The sequence below is a fragment of the Hypanus sabinus genome, chromosome 7, assembly GCF_030144855.1.
Source record: "Hypanus sabinus isolate sHypSab1 chromosome 7, sHypSab1.hap1, whole genome shotgun sequence".
In the NCBI taxonomy this organism is placed as follows: Eukaryota; Metazoa; Chordata; class Chondrichthyes; order Myliobatiformes; family Dasyatidae; genus Hypanus; species Hypanus sabinus.
The window spans coordinates 76,759,018-76,775,294 of NC_082712.1; the positions used below are offsets into that span (position 1 = coordinate 76,759,018).

General features: G+C 40.6%; 1 protein-coding gene and 1 long non-coding RNA gene across 5 annotated transcripts in view; one reads left to right on the forward strand and one right to left on the reverse strand.

Annotated features, from left to right (window-relative positions):
• The window catches only part of tek (TEK tyrosine kinase, endothelial), a 211,530-nt gene that overhangs the window by 160,463 nt on the left and 34,790 nt on the right, over positions 1-16,277 (reverse strand). For all 3 annotated transcript variants that reach the window (XM_059974911.1, XM_059974912.1, XM_059974913.1), the window contains 2 exons: positions 11,264-11,374; positions 7,216-7,368 (listed from right to left, as the gene is read on the reverse strand). In XM_059974911.1, the coding sequence (XP_059830894.1) occupies positions 7,216-7,368; positions 11,264-11,374 (264 nt within the window). The remainder of the gene's footprint in view (positions 1-7,215; positions 7,369-11,263; positions 11,375-16,277) is intronic.
• The window catches only part of LOC132396880 (uncharacterized), a 42,095-nt gene that overhangs the window by 18,311 nt on the left and 7,507 nt on the right, over positions 1-16,277 (forward strand). Inside the window, exons 4-5 of one of the 2 annotated variants that reach the window (XR_009513155.1) lie at positions 11,777-12,101; positions 13,593-13,754. This is a non-coding gene — a long non-coding RNA (uncharacterized LOC132396880). The remainder of the gene's footprint in view (positions 1-11,776; positions 12,102-13,592; positions 13,755-16,277) is intronic. The other variant, XR_009513156.1, reaches the window with a different exon arrangement.

The window sequence follows — 16,277 nt, forward strand, 5'->3', positions numbered from 1 at the left end:
TCACCTGCCTTTGTCTCAGGCTTCTGAAAATCCAAGAAAATAACATCAGCTGGCTCTCCTTTGACTAATAAACACAAAGTACACTGCAGTTGCTGTGGTCATATCAAGACGTACAAAAGCTGGATGAACTCAGCAGGTTGGGCAGCATCTGTTGAAAGGAGCAGTCAACGTTTCAGGTCGAGACCCTTCGTCAGGATTCCTTTCACTAAACTGCTTGTTAACTCCTCAAGGAATTCTAAGATTTGTCAGGCAAGATCCTCCCTTAATGAAACCTTGCTGACTTCATCCTATTGAATTATATACATAATTCTAGGTAGTCCAAAAGTTCATCAATAATGATAGACTCTAAAATCGTACCAACCACTGACATTAAACTAACTAGCCTGTAATTTCCTATCATTTTCCTTGCTCCCATCTTAAACAGTGGTGTCAATGCTCTGGATCCCCTCCTGACTCAGGCTTCCTTATGAATTCTGCCATGTTACAGATTTGCTTGTATCCCAGGTAAACTCTACCACAAGCTACAATGTTACAACGTCTACAACGTTATCCCATAGACATCTCCCAAATTCATTTCTAGTGGTCCACTACCAACCTGATATTTCCAGTCTGCCTGCATATTGAAGTTCCTCTGTGATTACTGTAATACTGCCTTTCCCACATTCCTTTTCTATCTCCTGATGTATTTTGTACCCCACGTCCTGATGACCATTTATCAGGGTCTTTTACCTTTGCAGGTCCTCAACTCTACATCTCCTGATTATAGAAGGATAGCTATTGATTTAACTTTATTTTTATCAACAGAGCTTGCCTAGTACCTCTGCACACTTGCCTTTTCCACAGGATATGGATCTTTGGGTGTTTAACTCCTAGTTCTGATCCTCTTTCAGATGTGTCCCTGTGGTGTTCACCACTTTGCACCTACCCATTTTGATCTGTGTTATCCTTGAGTGGTCCTACCTTCTCCTTAGTTATTACCTTGCTCTTGATGTATGTATAGAATGTGTTGGGATTCTCTTTAATCCTACTTGACATGACCCCTCCTGGCTTTCCTAATTCCCTTTGGAGTTCTTTTCTGGCTTCTTTATAATCCTCAGGTGCTCTGTTTGATTCTAGCTTCCTAAGCTTTACATAGTTTTTCCTTTTTGTTGACTAAATGCATTACCTCCCTTTATATCCTTGCCATTTCTTACCTTGCCATCCTTGTCCTTTCTTCTGACCAGACCATACCTGTCCTATACTCTGTACAGTTGACCGTTAAATACCTTCCACACGTTGGATATGGACTTACCCAAAAAAGCATCGGTTCCCAATTAACTCTCCCTATTTCTTGCCTAATGCTCTTGTAATTTGCCCTTCCTTATTTTAATTCTTTCCTGCGAGGTGCATACTTATCCTTATCTAAATATAGGATCTGTGGGCATTTTGAGAATCACGGTCTGATCAGGGACAGTCAGCATGGCTTTGTGAAGGGAAGATCATGTCTAATAAGCCTGATAGAGTTCTTTGGGGAGGTGATCAGGCATACAGATGAGAGTAGTGCAGTGGATGTGATCTACATGGATTTTAGGTAAGGCATTTGACAAGGTTCCACATGGTAGGCTTATTCAGAAAGTCAGAAGGCATGGGATCCAGGGAAGTTTGGCCAGGTGGATTCAGAATTGGCTTGCCTGCAGAAAGCAGAGGGTCATGGTGGAGGGAGTACATTCGGATTGGAGGGTTGTGACTAGTGGTGTCCCACAAGGATCGGTTCTGGGACCTCTACTTTTTGTGATTTTTATAAACGACCTGGATGTGGGGGGTAGAAGGATGGGTTGGCAAGTTCTCAGACAACACAAAGTTTGGTGATGCTGTGGATAGTGTAGAGGTTTGTCAAAGATTGCAGAGGGACATTGATAGGATACAGGAGTGGGCTGAGAAGTGGCAGGTGGAGTTCAACCTGGAGAAGTGTGAGGTGGTACATTTTGGAAGGACAAACTCGAAGGCAGAGTACAAAGTAAATGGCAGGATACTTGGTAGTGTAGAGAAGCAGAGGGATCTGGGGTTACATGTCCACAGATCCCTGAAAGTTGCCTCACAGGTAGGTAGGGTAGTTAAGAAAGCTTATGGGGTGTTAGCTTTCATAAGTCGAGGGATAGAGTTTAAGAGTCGCGGGGTAATGATGCAGCCCTATAAAACTCTGGTTAGGCCACACTTGGAGTACTGTGTCCAGTGCTGGTTGCCTCACTATAGGAAGGATGTGGAAGCATTGGAAAGGGTACAGGGGAGATTTACCACGATGCTGCCTAGTTTAGATAGTATGCATTATGATCAGAGATTAAGGGAGCCAGGGCTTTACTCTTTGGAGAGAAGAAGGATGAGAGGAGACATGATAGAGGTATACAAGATATTAAGAGGAATAGACAGAGTGGACAGCCAGTGGCTCTTCCCCAGGGCACTACTGCTCAGTACAAGAGGACATGGCTTTAAGGTAAGGGGAGGGAAGTTCAAGGGGAATATTAGACGAAGGTCTTTCTCTCAGAGAGTGGTTGGTGCCTGAGTCAGTGGTGGAGGCAGATATACTAGTGAAATTTAAAAGACTACTAGACAGGTATATGGACGAATTTAAGGTGGGGGTTATATGGAAGGTAGGGTTTAAGGGTCAGCACAACATTGTGGGCCGAAGGTCCTGTACTGTGCTGTGCTATTCTACCTTCTATGTTCTAAAGCTATCTTGAATCTTAAGGAATTGTGGTCACTGTACCCTAACTGCTCACCCAATAAAAGGTCAGTCACCTAGCCAAGGCTCATTACTCAACACCAGACCCAGTACAGCCCCTCATCTTGTTAGACTATCTACCTTTTGACTTAAGAAACCCTCCTGGATTTCTTAAAAAAAAATCACAGGGAGTTAAGAAGGAAGCTGAGAAACAGGATCTCAAAGGTAGTAATCTCGGGATTACTGCCTATGTCACACAACAGCTGAGGATAGGAATAGAATGAGATGGCAGATAAATGTGTGGCTGAAGCATTGGAGAAGGGGGAAGGGATTCAAGTTACTGAATAATTGAGACCCCGTCTGGGGCAGGGGTGACTTGTACAAAAGGGATGGGTTGCACTTGAATCTGAGGGGGACCAATATTCTTGCAAGAAGGCTTACTAGAACTGTTGGAAGTGGTTTATACTAATATGATGGGGGATGGGGAGCAGTATGATAGAGCCGAGGATGAGCCAGTTGCTTTACAAGTAGATGATGGGAGTAACAAGAATGTAAGGAAGGACAAGCCAATGACTGGGTACAAATGCAGACAGAGCAAAGAGATAAACAGTACCGCAGAGGCAAAATTCAAAAGGATGAAGAATGCAGGACTGAAGGTGCAGTATTTAAATGCACGTAGCATTCAGAATGAAGTGGAAGAGCTCGTGGCACAATTAGAGATTGGTTGGTATGACGATGTAGACATCACTGAGTTGTGGCTGAAAGAAGGCCATAGTTGGAAGCTTAACATCAAAGGATATACTTTGTATCGAAAGGACAAATAGGAAGGCATAAGCAGTGGTGTGGCTCTGTTGGTAAGAGATGGAATTACATCTTTAAAAAGAGGTGGCAGGGTCAGAGAATGTTGAGTCTTTGCGGGTAGAGTTAAGAAATTGCAAGGGTTAAAAAAAACCATTATGTGAATCATCTATAGGTCCCCAAATAGTAGTCAAGATGTGGGACTGAGATTGAAAAGGGAGCTGGAAAAGGCTTGTATTAAGGGTAATGACACAATTATAATGGGAAAATCATGTTGCTGTCAGATTGCAAGAGGGGGAATTTGTTGAATGCCTATGAGATGGCTTTTTAGAGCAGTTTGTGCTTGAGCCTACTCAGTGTTGGGCCTACTTAGATTGGGCATTGTGTTACAACTCAGATCTTATAGGGAGCTTAAGGTATGGGAACTCTTAAGAGGCAGTGATCATAATACGATTGAATTCATACTACAATTTGAGAGGAAGAAGAAATAAAAGGGCATGAGGGAGGAGCTTGCCCAGGTGGATTGGAGGAGGATACATGCGAGGATAATGGCAGAGAAGAGAAGGCTGAAGCTTCTGGGTATAGTTCACAAGGTGCAGGATGGATATGTTCCACAGTAGTAGTTTTCAAATGGTAGGGCTAGGCAGCAAGGACTGCATAAAAGCCAAAGAAAGGGAATATAATGTAGCAAAAGTAAGTGAGAAGTTGGATGATTAGGAAGCTTTTAAAATCCAACAAAAGGAAACTAAAAAAACTATAAGAAAAGAAAAAATGAAATATGAGGGCAAACTAGCTAGCGATATAAAGCAGGTTAATAAGTTTTTTCAGTTATATATAGAATAAAAAGGTAAGGGTTGATATTGGACCACTGGAAAATGATGCTGGTGAGGTAGTAATGGGGGACAAAGAAATGGCAGATGAACTTAATAAGTACTTTGCATCAGTCTTCACTGTGGAAGACACAAGCAGAGCGCCAGAAGTCCGTGAGTGTCAGGGTGCAGGAGTGAGTGCCATTGTTGTTACAAAGGAAAAAGTGCGAAGCAAACTCAAAGGTCTCAAGGTGGATCACCTGGACCAGATCGACTATATCCCGGACTCCTGGGAGAGGTTGCTGAAGAGGTAATAGATGCACTGGTCATGATCTTTCAAGAATTACTTGATTCTGGCATGTTCCCAGAAGATTGGAAGATTGAAAATGTCACTCCACTCTTTAAGAAGAGAGGAAGGCAAAAGAAAGGAAATTATAGGCCAGTTAGCCTAACCTCAGTGGTTGGGAATTTGTTAGAGTCTATTATTAAGGATGAGGTTTCAGGGTATCCGAAGCCAGAGATGGTGAATCTGTGGAATGCTCTGCCACAGACTGTGGTGGAGACCAAGTTCATGGGTATATTTAAGGCAGAAATTGATAGGTTCCTGATCGGTCAGGGCATCAAAGGAAAGGGCATGAGGTTGAGTGGGATCCAGGATTAGCCATATGGAATGGTGGAGCAGACTCAATGGGCTGAATGGCCTAATTCTGCTCCTATGTCTTTTGGTCTTATGCACCTAACAAATTATGTCCCATCTAAACCACTTGCACTTAAAAGGTCCAAGTTCCTCTTAGTGAAGTCAATTTCTTCCATAACAAAACCCTATCATTTTTACATCTTTCCTTAATTTGCCTGTATATCTGTCCCTCAACGTCCCAGGCTATTGGGGATCTGTAGTACAATCCCATCTGAGTGATTTCACCCTTCCTACTTTTGAGTTCTACCCATATTGACTCAGTTGACAAGCCCTCCATTGTGTCCCCTCTGAGTGCAGCTGTGATATTGTCCCTTATTAATAGTGCAACTCCTCCAGCCCACACTCCCATTTTTATCTCCCTACATATCTTCTCTAAAATATCAAAAACCCAGGACATCCGTTCCTGTCCCTCTCTCAATATTGAATCTGGAACAGCCACATCATCATTGTTCCATGTACTGATCCATGCTCTAATTTCATCAGTTTTGCCCATAATGTTCCTAACATTAAAATACTCGCATTTCAAACTATCCATCCTATCATATCTATTATTTTGCTCCTGCCTGTCTGTACTGACTATGACATCTACCTTCCTCTCCACTTTCTGAGGTGGTGCTCAAGTTCTCATCCCCGCTAGGCTAAGTTAAACCTTTCCTTGTGCATCTAGCAAACCTCCCTGCCAAGATATTGATTCCCCTTCAGTTCAGGTGCACTCCGTTCCTCTTGTACAGGTCACCCCATCCCAGAAAAGGGTTTCAATCCCAGAAATGAATAATCAGTTGATGTTTCATGCTGAGACCTTTACCCATGAAAGACTTGACTATATCCACTACTCTCATACGATTTTCAGTTCAAGGGCATTGGTGTTTCCATACCAAGCTGTGATGCAGCCAGTCAATATACACTCCACTACACATCTATAGAAGTTTGTCAAAGTTTTAGATGTCTTGCAGAATCTTTGCAAAATCCGAAGTAAGTAGAGGTGGTCAGGACCAGGGAACTGAAGGTTACCGAGGAAACCAAGGGCATGAGAAGTGTTGTGGATGTAGATGGGAAAGGACTGAACCAACAGGGGTGAAATGCATTTCAGGTATGGGGAGGCGAGCTACTGCCCAGGTTTGAAATAAGCTGCACAGAGTTATAAACTTAGTCAGCTTCATCATGGGCACTAGGCTTCATAATATCCAGGATGTCTTCAAGCAGCAATGCCTCAAAAGGGCAGCATCCATCATTAAGTACCCCCATCAGCCAGGGCGTGCCTTGTTCTCATTGCTACCATCAGGGAGGAGGTAGAGGAGCCTGAAGGCACACATTTAGCGATTCAGGAACAGCTTCCTTTGCCATCTGATTTCTGAATCGACATTGAACCCATGAACTTCTTTTGCACTACTTATTTAGCTATTTAGTGTATATGTTTATTGTAATTCACATTTTTCCTCTATTATTATGTATTGCATTATACTGCTGCTGCAAAGACAACAAGTTTCACGAAACATACATTAAATCTGATTCTGGTCAGCTTGGTGGAGCAGCAGACAGTGTGGAGAGCTGTTGTAGGGTGCAATGGGACATTGACAGGTTACAGTGCTGGGCTGAGAAGAGGCAGACAGGCAGTGTGGAAAAACAGAGGGATCATGCAGTCCGCATCCATAGTTCATTCAAAGTTGCCTTACAGGTTGGAAAGGTTTTTAAGAAGGCATATAGTGTATTGGTCTTCATCAGTCGGGGGATTGAGCTCGAGAGCTGGGAGCTCTATAAAACTCTAGTCAGACCATAATTGGAATACTATGCTCAGTTCTAGTGGCTGATTTGTTTTTCCTCTCTTTGCCTCCTCACCGTTATCTTACAATTCTGGTAAGTTCTTGACTGCAAGAGCCTATCAATCTTTGCTAAAGACTTGTCTGTAAATTTACAGATACTCCATCCTCTAGCTAAGGAAATTCCTGCTCATCTCTGCCCTTCTATTCTGAGACAGTGCCCTCTGATCCCAGACTCACCCACTATTGAAAGAATCCTCCCCATCCACTTGACCCAGACCTTTCTATATCCAGTAGGTTTCTGTGAGAACTCCCCTTGTTCTTTGGTGAACAGGCCCAGAGCTGTCAACACTCCTCATATGTTAACTCTTTCATTCCCAAGCCCCATTATCATAATTTTCTGTTTGTATTCCTGTGAAAATAGAGCAGTCAAATAAAAATATTTGTGAGTCTTACTTCTGACTATAAGCCGGGTAAAGGCTGTAGTAGAAATGTTCTGTCCAATCAGAAATGCAGAGTAGACACCTGCATTGTCCAAGCTGACTGACTGGATGTGGTGTTCACAAATAGTAGAGACGTCGTTTTGAGGCACAGATGAGATAAATATTTCTGAAACAATAAAAAGAAATATTAACAATTGCAAAATAAGTGGTAAGTAAAGCAAAAACTGTCATTTAAATCATAATGTATTTCTCCCGAACCATATGAAAATAAGCAAGGAATGTTTTTTTTAAAATGCTTTCCACAATCTCAGGACAGCCCATAAATGCTTTACAACTAGCTGCAGTACTTTTAATTGTGGTTACTGTTGTAACGTAGGAAACACTGCTGCAAATCAGTGACAAATGGAATGTGCAACTGATCAAATCATAATTTCTGAGTTGTTGGAGAGAGAAATATTGGTCTGACCACCAGAACCTGGAACCAAAACAGTACAGTGTGGAAGAAAGCTCACTATCCCCTGCCTCTTCATGTGTCAGGCTAAACATCACTATCAAATAGGCTTCGATCGCATCCCTTAGAACCTACCAGTCTCTGTGAAAAAAAAAACAGCCTGTCACATCTCTTTTAAACTTTCCCCTTTTTCTTAAACCTTCACCCTGTAGTGTTTAACATTTCCACCCTTTGAAAGATTAGGCCACTCAATTAGGCCTCTCATAATTTTCTAAATTTCTATCAGGTCACTCATCAGCCTCCTTTGCTTCAGAGAGAAAAAAAAAATCCAAGTTTGTCCAAGCTCTCATTATAGCTAATACACCCCAGACCAGGAAACATCTCGAGGAATATTTTCTGCACCTTCTGCATCATTCTAATAGTGTGGTGATCAGATCTGCACAAGCTACTCCAAATGTGCCCTAATTAAGCGGTTACTGAACTGCTGTAGGACTTCCTGACTTTGGTGCTCAATGTTCTGGTCGATGAAGGCAAACATGCTTTATGCCTTTTTACCACCCTATCCACTTGTGTTGCCACTTTCAGAGAGCCCGAAGGACCTAGGACTTTAGAACATAGAACAGTACAGCACAGGAACAGGCCCTTCAGCCCACTCTGTTGTGCCAAACTAGCAAAAAAGCAAATCAAAAACAAACACTAATCCCTCCTACCTACACAATGTCCATATCGCTCCAAATTTGTTACATAATGCAATACATAATATAGAAAGAAAAATAAATAAATTCCAATAAGTATATATGTATATTGAATAGATTAAGATAGTGGAAAAACAGAAATGTCATGCCTGGGATGTGTGGCCTGATATGGTGGTAGAGGAAAATACATTGAAGTGATGCATTTTGGAAAGACAAACCAGAAGGCTGAGTACAGGTTACTTAAGAGAGTGGATGAACAGAGAGACCTTGGGGTTCAAGTCCATACATCCCTCAAGGTCGCTACACAGGCTGATAGGATAGTTAAGAAGGCCTATGGGATGCTAAGCTTCACTAATAGGGGGATTGAGTTCAAGAATAGAGAGGTCATGTTGCTACTCTACAAACCACTGGTGAGACCACGCTTAGAATATTGTGTTCAGTTCTAGTCACCTCATTATAGGAAGGATGTGGAAGCTATGGAGAGGGTGCAGAGGAGATTTATCAGGATGTTGCTAGGATTGGAAGACAAGTCTTATGAGGCAAGGTTAGCAGAGCTGGGACTTTTCTCTTTGGAGCATAGAAGGATGAGAGGGGACTTGATAGAGGTCTACAAGATTATGAGAGTCATAGATAGGGTAGATAGCCAGTACCTGTTTCCCAGGGCATGAATAGCAAATACCAGAGGACATATGTACAAAGTTAAGGGAGGGAAGTTTAGGGGAGATGTCAGGGGTAAGTTTTTTTTACACAGAGGATTGTGAGTGCCTGGAATGACTTGCCAGGGATGGTGGTGAAGGCTAAAACATTAGGGGTATTTAAGAGCCTCTTGGACAGGCAAATGGATTAAAGAAAAATAGAGGGTTACGGGGTAGTGTGGGTTTAGTACTTTTTAAGGATATATGGGTCAGCACAACATCCAGGGCCGAAGGGCCTGTACTGTGCTGTAGTATTCTAGTGTCTAGTAATAATATGTCTATAAAATAAGTGAGACAGTATTCATGGGTTCAATGTCCATTTAGGAATCAGATGGCAGAGGGTAAGTAACTATTCCTGAATTGCCAAGTTTGTGCCTTCAGGCTTCTGTATCGCCTTCCTGACGGTAACAATCAGAAGAGGACATGCCCTGGATGATGGGGGTCCTTAATAATGGACACGACCTTTTTCAGGCAATGCTCCTTGAAAATATCTTGGATACTATGGAGGCTAGTACTCAAGATGGAGCTGACTAATTTTATAAATTTCTTTCTGTAGCTTCTTTTGGTCCTGAGTAGTAGTTTACCTCTCATACCAGACAGTGATGCAGCCTGACAGAATGCTCTCTATTGTAGATCTGTAAGTTTTTGAGTGTTTTAGTTGACAAACCAAATCTCTTCAAATAAATCTCTCCTAATAAAATATAGCCTCTGTCTTGCCTTCTTTAGAGCTGCATTGATATGTTGGGACCAGATTAGATCTTCAGAGACCTTGATGCCCAGGAACATAAAATTGCTCACTCTCTCCACTTCTGATGCCTCTGTGAGGATTGGTTCATTTTCCCTCACCTTACCCTTCCTGAAATCCACAATCAGCTGTTTCGTCTGACTGATGTTGAGTGCAAGGTTGTTGGGATTTGGTTGAAATATTTTTCCATTCACTGAAAATATGTGCATTTAAATGATTCAACAGTTTCACCTAACAATTGTGCACCTAACAATATCACAAAGAAGAATCTTGTCCAGACCATGGAGAGGAGCGTAGTAAGATATTACAAGCAGAATCAATACTGGTTTCTGGAAAAGAAAGTGGAAACAGATGTAGTGTTGGGGGGGGGGTGGGGAGGGTGAATGGTGGGGGTCGGTAATGCAAGTGCCTAAAGGTGCAAAAAATAAGTTGAAGGGAGCATTCAAGATGAAAGAGTAAGTGAAAGAATCAGTAAGAGATAAAAAGGGAGAAAGACAAAGAAAAATAAAGGGTAAGAGGAACAGGGCAGAGGAAACGGGTGTGCCTTGGGAGTGCTGTTACAATGGAATATCTGCATCCAAATATGTCAAAGATTGTATTAAAACTTCCTGAAAAATTCAGCTGTAGATTCAGTAAGAATGCTAAAGGACCGGAAACTGGTTAACCTGCTTGGCTCTTGCTCCGAAGTTCTTTACTACACTTTTGTCATTGAAAAACCATCCCTACATTTACAAAGTAAAGGAAATGAACTTGTTCAGGTAACGAACAAATGCCAAAAATGTGATGCACCAGTAATCTGAGAATGCAATGTTAACAGTAGTAATCAATCTCCATGGATTAAGAATCATCATGTTTAAATCCGATGACAGGAAAGTTACTGAGAAATGTGAAGGGTAAAAAGATGATTAGTATTCATTTAGGCCTGGTAACTAAATTGCTTAGTTTTAATTACACTGGCACAACATCATGGGGTGAAGGGTCAGTTCCTGTTGTATTGTTCTCTATTCTTTCATAATGACCTCAGCAGTATGTAGAAAAGATCATACACCAACAAAAACAACTGCCATTTTACTCTTGCACATTTAGCATCATGAAATACCCAACAGAGCAATTTGCAGCATAGCCTGCTAAACTACAGACACAGAAGTAGTGAGAGAAATGCTCAAAAGTTTATTCAAAAGAGATAATTGTAAGGAACATCTTAAAAGTAGAGAGAAAAGTGAAGAGTTAAGGAGGACTTAGAATCTTAAACTCTTGTGGAATATTTAAAGTTTGGACATTCAAGATGCCAGTAACAGAGAAGCATAAAATAATACAATTATTACTCACAGATTAAATGTTTCAATTTATAATATAAAATTGGGAATAATTTAAAATAATTCTATTCCATTATATTTAAAAATAAATTAGATAGAAATTAAAGAGTGTTTCTTTTGTCTGAAGAACACAGGATTACAAATAAATAGATTCATTACCATTTTTATAGATCATTAAATCAGCTTCGGTCTGTTGGTGTTGATGGAACCGAATGATGGTGTTTTCACCATTATTCACAGTTATAGTAAATACCTCTGGGAAGAAATGAGCTGTAATTTAAAAGATAAATCTTTCACCAACTTAGATAAATCACATTATTCATGAGTCAAGGTACACAATTCAATAATGACAAGGAATATGTGAACGAAGCTGGGTACTGGCCCAGCACACACTCATTGTGTTTAGAACCAGTCTTGTGTGCACACACTTGTACACTCAGCAGTAAAATAACAATGCAGTTCAATACTCAATGGGATGAGTGTAGGAAACAAATAACTTGAGATTCTATTGTAAATGGTGCATAGAACAAAATTCTTCCTCAATTCTTTGTATTCTGCAGGATCATGGAGGCCCAGCTTAGGGGGATAATGGCACCTAACGGCGACTCCTTTGCTTGCATCTTCGGAAACAGCTCTATTTCTACCTTTAATATCTTTATTTTTCCCTTTCAGGGTTTTTTTTCGAAGACCCTGACCTGGAGTTACACACAAGCTTCGGTTCTTTGCGGGAATGGGACCTGTTCTCGGGGTTCCACGACTGGCTGCTATTTGACACGCCAAGGGTTTGGCCTGAGAATCTCGATCGTGTTCGGAAGCTTAAGATCTCGGGGCTCTGGAGGTGGGCGGATCGAGGGTTGGTGTCATGGCAGGAGACTCGCGTATCATCAGGGAGGCCAGAAGATCTTCCACTGTGAGCTCGAAGACCCCAAGGTCTTTGCGATCTTCGGACACAGAGTTCGAAAAAAGCGACGAAATGGGCTTTTATCATTGTAAATCTGTGGGTTGTTGTTATGTCTCCCGCTCACTGTGAAAATGGGGGACACCTCCCTTTCTCTTGCCGGGGAGAGAGAGAACCTGTGGTTTGTCGAATGTTGAATGAAATGCAAAACCTCTGGGGTAACTTTGGTCTGTGTCTTTGCTATTGCTTAGCACATGCTTGGGCTCGGTGATAGTACCGATGTGCTTTTTTTGGTGGTGGGGGAGGGGGATGATTGCTCACTGCCACTTACATGTGGGAGGGGGGAGCTGGGGGGTACTTTGGAGTTCTCACGTTTAACTGTCATTCATTCTTTGGGGCACTTCTCTGTTTTCATGGATGTTTGCAAAGAAAAAATATTTCAGAATGTACATTGTATACATTTCTCAGACATTAAATTGGACCTTTGAACCTTTGAGATCAGTGTCAATCAAGGAATTATAATGTCATTGTGGCCATAGTCTCCAATTAGTCTTACTCTCCTCATAACAACAAAAATACTTTGCCAACTTTTTATCCAATTACACTTGAGATTCCATTTTAATTCCAAACAGCAACTTGAGTAGAGAAACACTCCTAGCTCCTATTCCCAATTTTATCTGTCATAAATCATGCTGTATTATTAATTCTCCTGTTCCTGCAAAACGTTTTTCCTTAATGATTCTTTCAAGATCCCTGTCATCACGAATATCTTCAGTTAATTGCTCTTACAGCTTCTTTTTTCAGGTGAAACAATTCCAGAGGAAGTCGCATGGGCACAGACAGAGGGGTATGAACTTAGAAGAAGGGGGTGAGGATACTAAACAGATGCTAAATAAAGGGAATGGATAGAAAAGAGACTGTGGGTACAGAAGAGAGAGTGGATAGAGAAAAGAGGGTAGATAAAATGTGACATAGCAGAGGGATTGGAAACAGAGCAGAGGGTAGATACAGAAAAGGGGGAAAGATTTGGAAGAGGTTAATGAGTATAAAAGTGGAAGACTAATGAACTGGGGCTGGATACAGACATTGATTTGGATAAAGAAGGGGAGACTTAGATGTGACAGGTGCATGAGAAGGGGTAAGTAACATGATGGCTATAAATCCACAGAGATGAGTTAAATACAAAAGAGCATGACAATGGAAGAGGGGAGGATCAGTTAGGAAAAGTAAGTGGACTAAAAAGAGGTTTGCTGCAGAGGGAGAAATTGAATATTAAAAAATAATTGTAAAAGATGATATGAAAAGGGCATTAGATAAAGAAGGAGACAGATCAGAATCGAGTTTAATATTACTGGCATATTGTTGTAAAATTTGTTGATTTTGCAGCAGCAGTACATTGCAATAAATAGTAATAGAGAAAAATGTGTGTGTGTATATATATAAATATAACTGTAATTCACGGTTCTTGTATACATAATATACTCAGGGAATGGAGCATAGTCATGATGCCGTTAAACAGGGACTCGTTGGCTTGCATCTTTGGAAACAGTTCTATTTCTGTTTTTGATATCCCTTTTTCTTCTTTTCAAGATTCTTTTGAAGACCCTGACCTGGAGTTACACTCAGACTTCAGTTCTTTGTGGGAATGGGACCCACTGTCAGGGCCTCAAGACCAGCAGCTTTTTACTTTTCCAATATTTTTATTAGTTTCTACATAGAGGAATACAGAGTACAAGAAAGTGTATATAAGAGGTCAGAAAAGATAAAAAAAAAACCACCAGTTACATTATATCTGTTCATAATAACAATTACATTACCCTGTATTCATATGTTAATCAATAGTTATATTAACTATACTAATTTTTTACAAAAGAAAAACAAATCTAACCCCTACCAAGACCGAAGCTATTCATTAAGGAGAAGAGAAGGTAAATACCTTCTTATATAATAAAAATTAATAATAGCCAACATCTGCATTTAAATAACAAATTGAAGGTTTTAAAAATAATTCAGAAAAGGTCCCCACAATGTTTGAAAGTCTTGACGAGATTCAGAAATTGAGCAATGGATCTTCTCTAAATCTAACCATGACATAACGTCACATAACCATTGAGCATGAGGAGGAGGAAGAACATCTTTCCATTTAAACAAAAGTGTCCTCCTAGCTATAAGAGAGCTAAAGGCCAAAATATGTAAATCAGATGCCTTCAACTTAATATCTTGTCCTGCAACAATACCAAAAAGGGCTGTCAGAGGGTTAAGCTTAAAATTGACTTGAAAAAGTAAGGAAAAAGTTTGAAAAACTTCCTTCCAATATTTTTCAAGAATCAGACAGGACCAAAACATACAAATTAATGAGGCTTCTCCATTATTACATTTGTCACAGTAGGGAGATATATCTGAGTAAAAACTAGATAGCTTATCCTTAATCATATGAGCTCTATGTACCATCTTAAATTGTATGAAGGAATGACAAGCACATAGCGATGAAGTATTAACCAATTTATAAATTTCATTCTAAGTTTCTTCAGATATCGATGTCTGTAAATCGTATTCCCAAAGATTCTTAATTTTGTCTAAAGGACCATGCCTCATTTCCAGTAACATACCATAAATCTTAGATATTGAACCATTATGAAAAGGTGTCAGACTAAAAATTATGTCTAGTAAGTTCTTATCAGAGCTTATAGGAAATGTGCATAATTGAGATCTTAGAAAATCTCTGACGTAGATATCTAAAAAAGTGAGTTTTGGGTAAACTGTATTTAGCCAACAATTGCTCAGATGAACAAAGGTTTCCTCCAGCAAACAGATCCCTAAAACATTTAATACCCAATCTGTCCCATTCCTTAAATCTAAATCAATCATAGAGGGTTTTAAAAAAATTAGAATAAATGGGGCTTGAAAGGGAAAACCTCGATAAACCAAAGTGTTTTCTAAATTGTATCCAGATCCTCAGAGTATGTTTATCTATTAAATTCTCAGTTAGTTTACTTACAGATAGAGGAAGTGAGGATTCAAGAAGAGAAATAATAGAAAATTTATTAACAGAGTTAGCTTCTAAAGAAACCCATACGGGACAATCTACACAATTAATATAGTATTGTGGCGACCCATTTCCTAGCGTATCCGAACCGACTCACAATTAGATAGCCTACGGGGGTTTGCGAGCACAGAGCTTTGGAGCCTCTGCGCCATGGGGGGCCGGTTGACAGAGGCTTAAAAGTGAGGCTGAAGTTTTCGAATAAAGTTTTTTCCTTCGACTGCAGTTACCGACTCCGTGTCGTAATTTTAGCGCTGCGTGTAGCACACCGCTACAATTAAAGTCCTGAGGAGCAGGGCTTTGAATTCCGTGTACTTGCCGTCTGCCGGGGGCGACTGTATGAACTCCGCGACCTGGGCCGCTGTGTCCTGGTCGAGGGAGCTCACCACGTAGTAGTAGCGGGTGTCTTCTGAGGTGATCTGGCGAACGTGGAATTGGGCTTCGGCTTGCTGGAACCATAGGTCTGGGCGCTGTGTCCAGAAACCTGGCAGTTTCAACGAAACCGCATGAACAGAGGCGGCGTCGGTCATTTCTGGTCCAAAAATCGTTTGGACTGTCGGGGTCACCAATTGTAGCGGTGTGCTACACGCAGCGCTAAAATTACGACACGGAGTCAGTAACTGCAGTCGAAGGAAAAAACTTTATTCGAAAACTTCAGCCTCACTTTTAAGCCTCTGTCAGCCGGCTCCCCATGGCGCAGAGGCTCCAAAGCTCTGTGCTCGCAAACCCCCGTAGGCTATCTAATTGTGAGTCGGTTCGGATACGCTAGGAAATGGGTCGCCACAGTATAGCCAAAATGTAAGGTATCCTATATTAACTGCCCAGTAATAAAACCTAAAATTAGGTAAGGCTAAACCTCTGGACTTTTTAGATTTTTGAAGATGAGCTTTATTTAAATGAGGATGTTTATTTTTCCAAATATAAGAGGATAAAATAGAATCCAGCGAGTCAAAAAAGGATTTAGGAATAAAATGGGTAAAGCCTGAAAAAGATATAATAAGTTTAGGTAGAATATTTATTTTAATAGAATTAATTCATCCAATCAACGATATCGAAAGAGGTGACCAATTTAATCATATCTTTTTTACATGATTCAATAAAGCAAGAAAGTTTTCTTTAAACAGGTGTTTGTAATTCTTAGTGATTGTTACCCCCTAGTAAGTAAATTGATTTCTTACAACTTTAAAAGGGAGATTAGTATTAATTGATATCAAATTATTATTTAAAGGAAA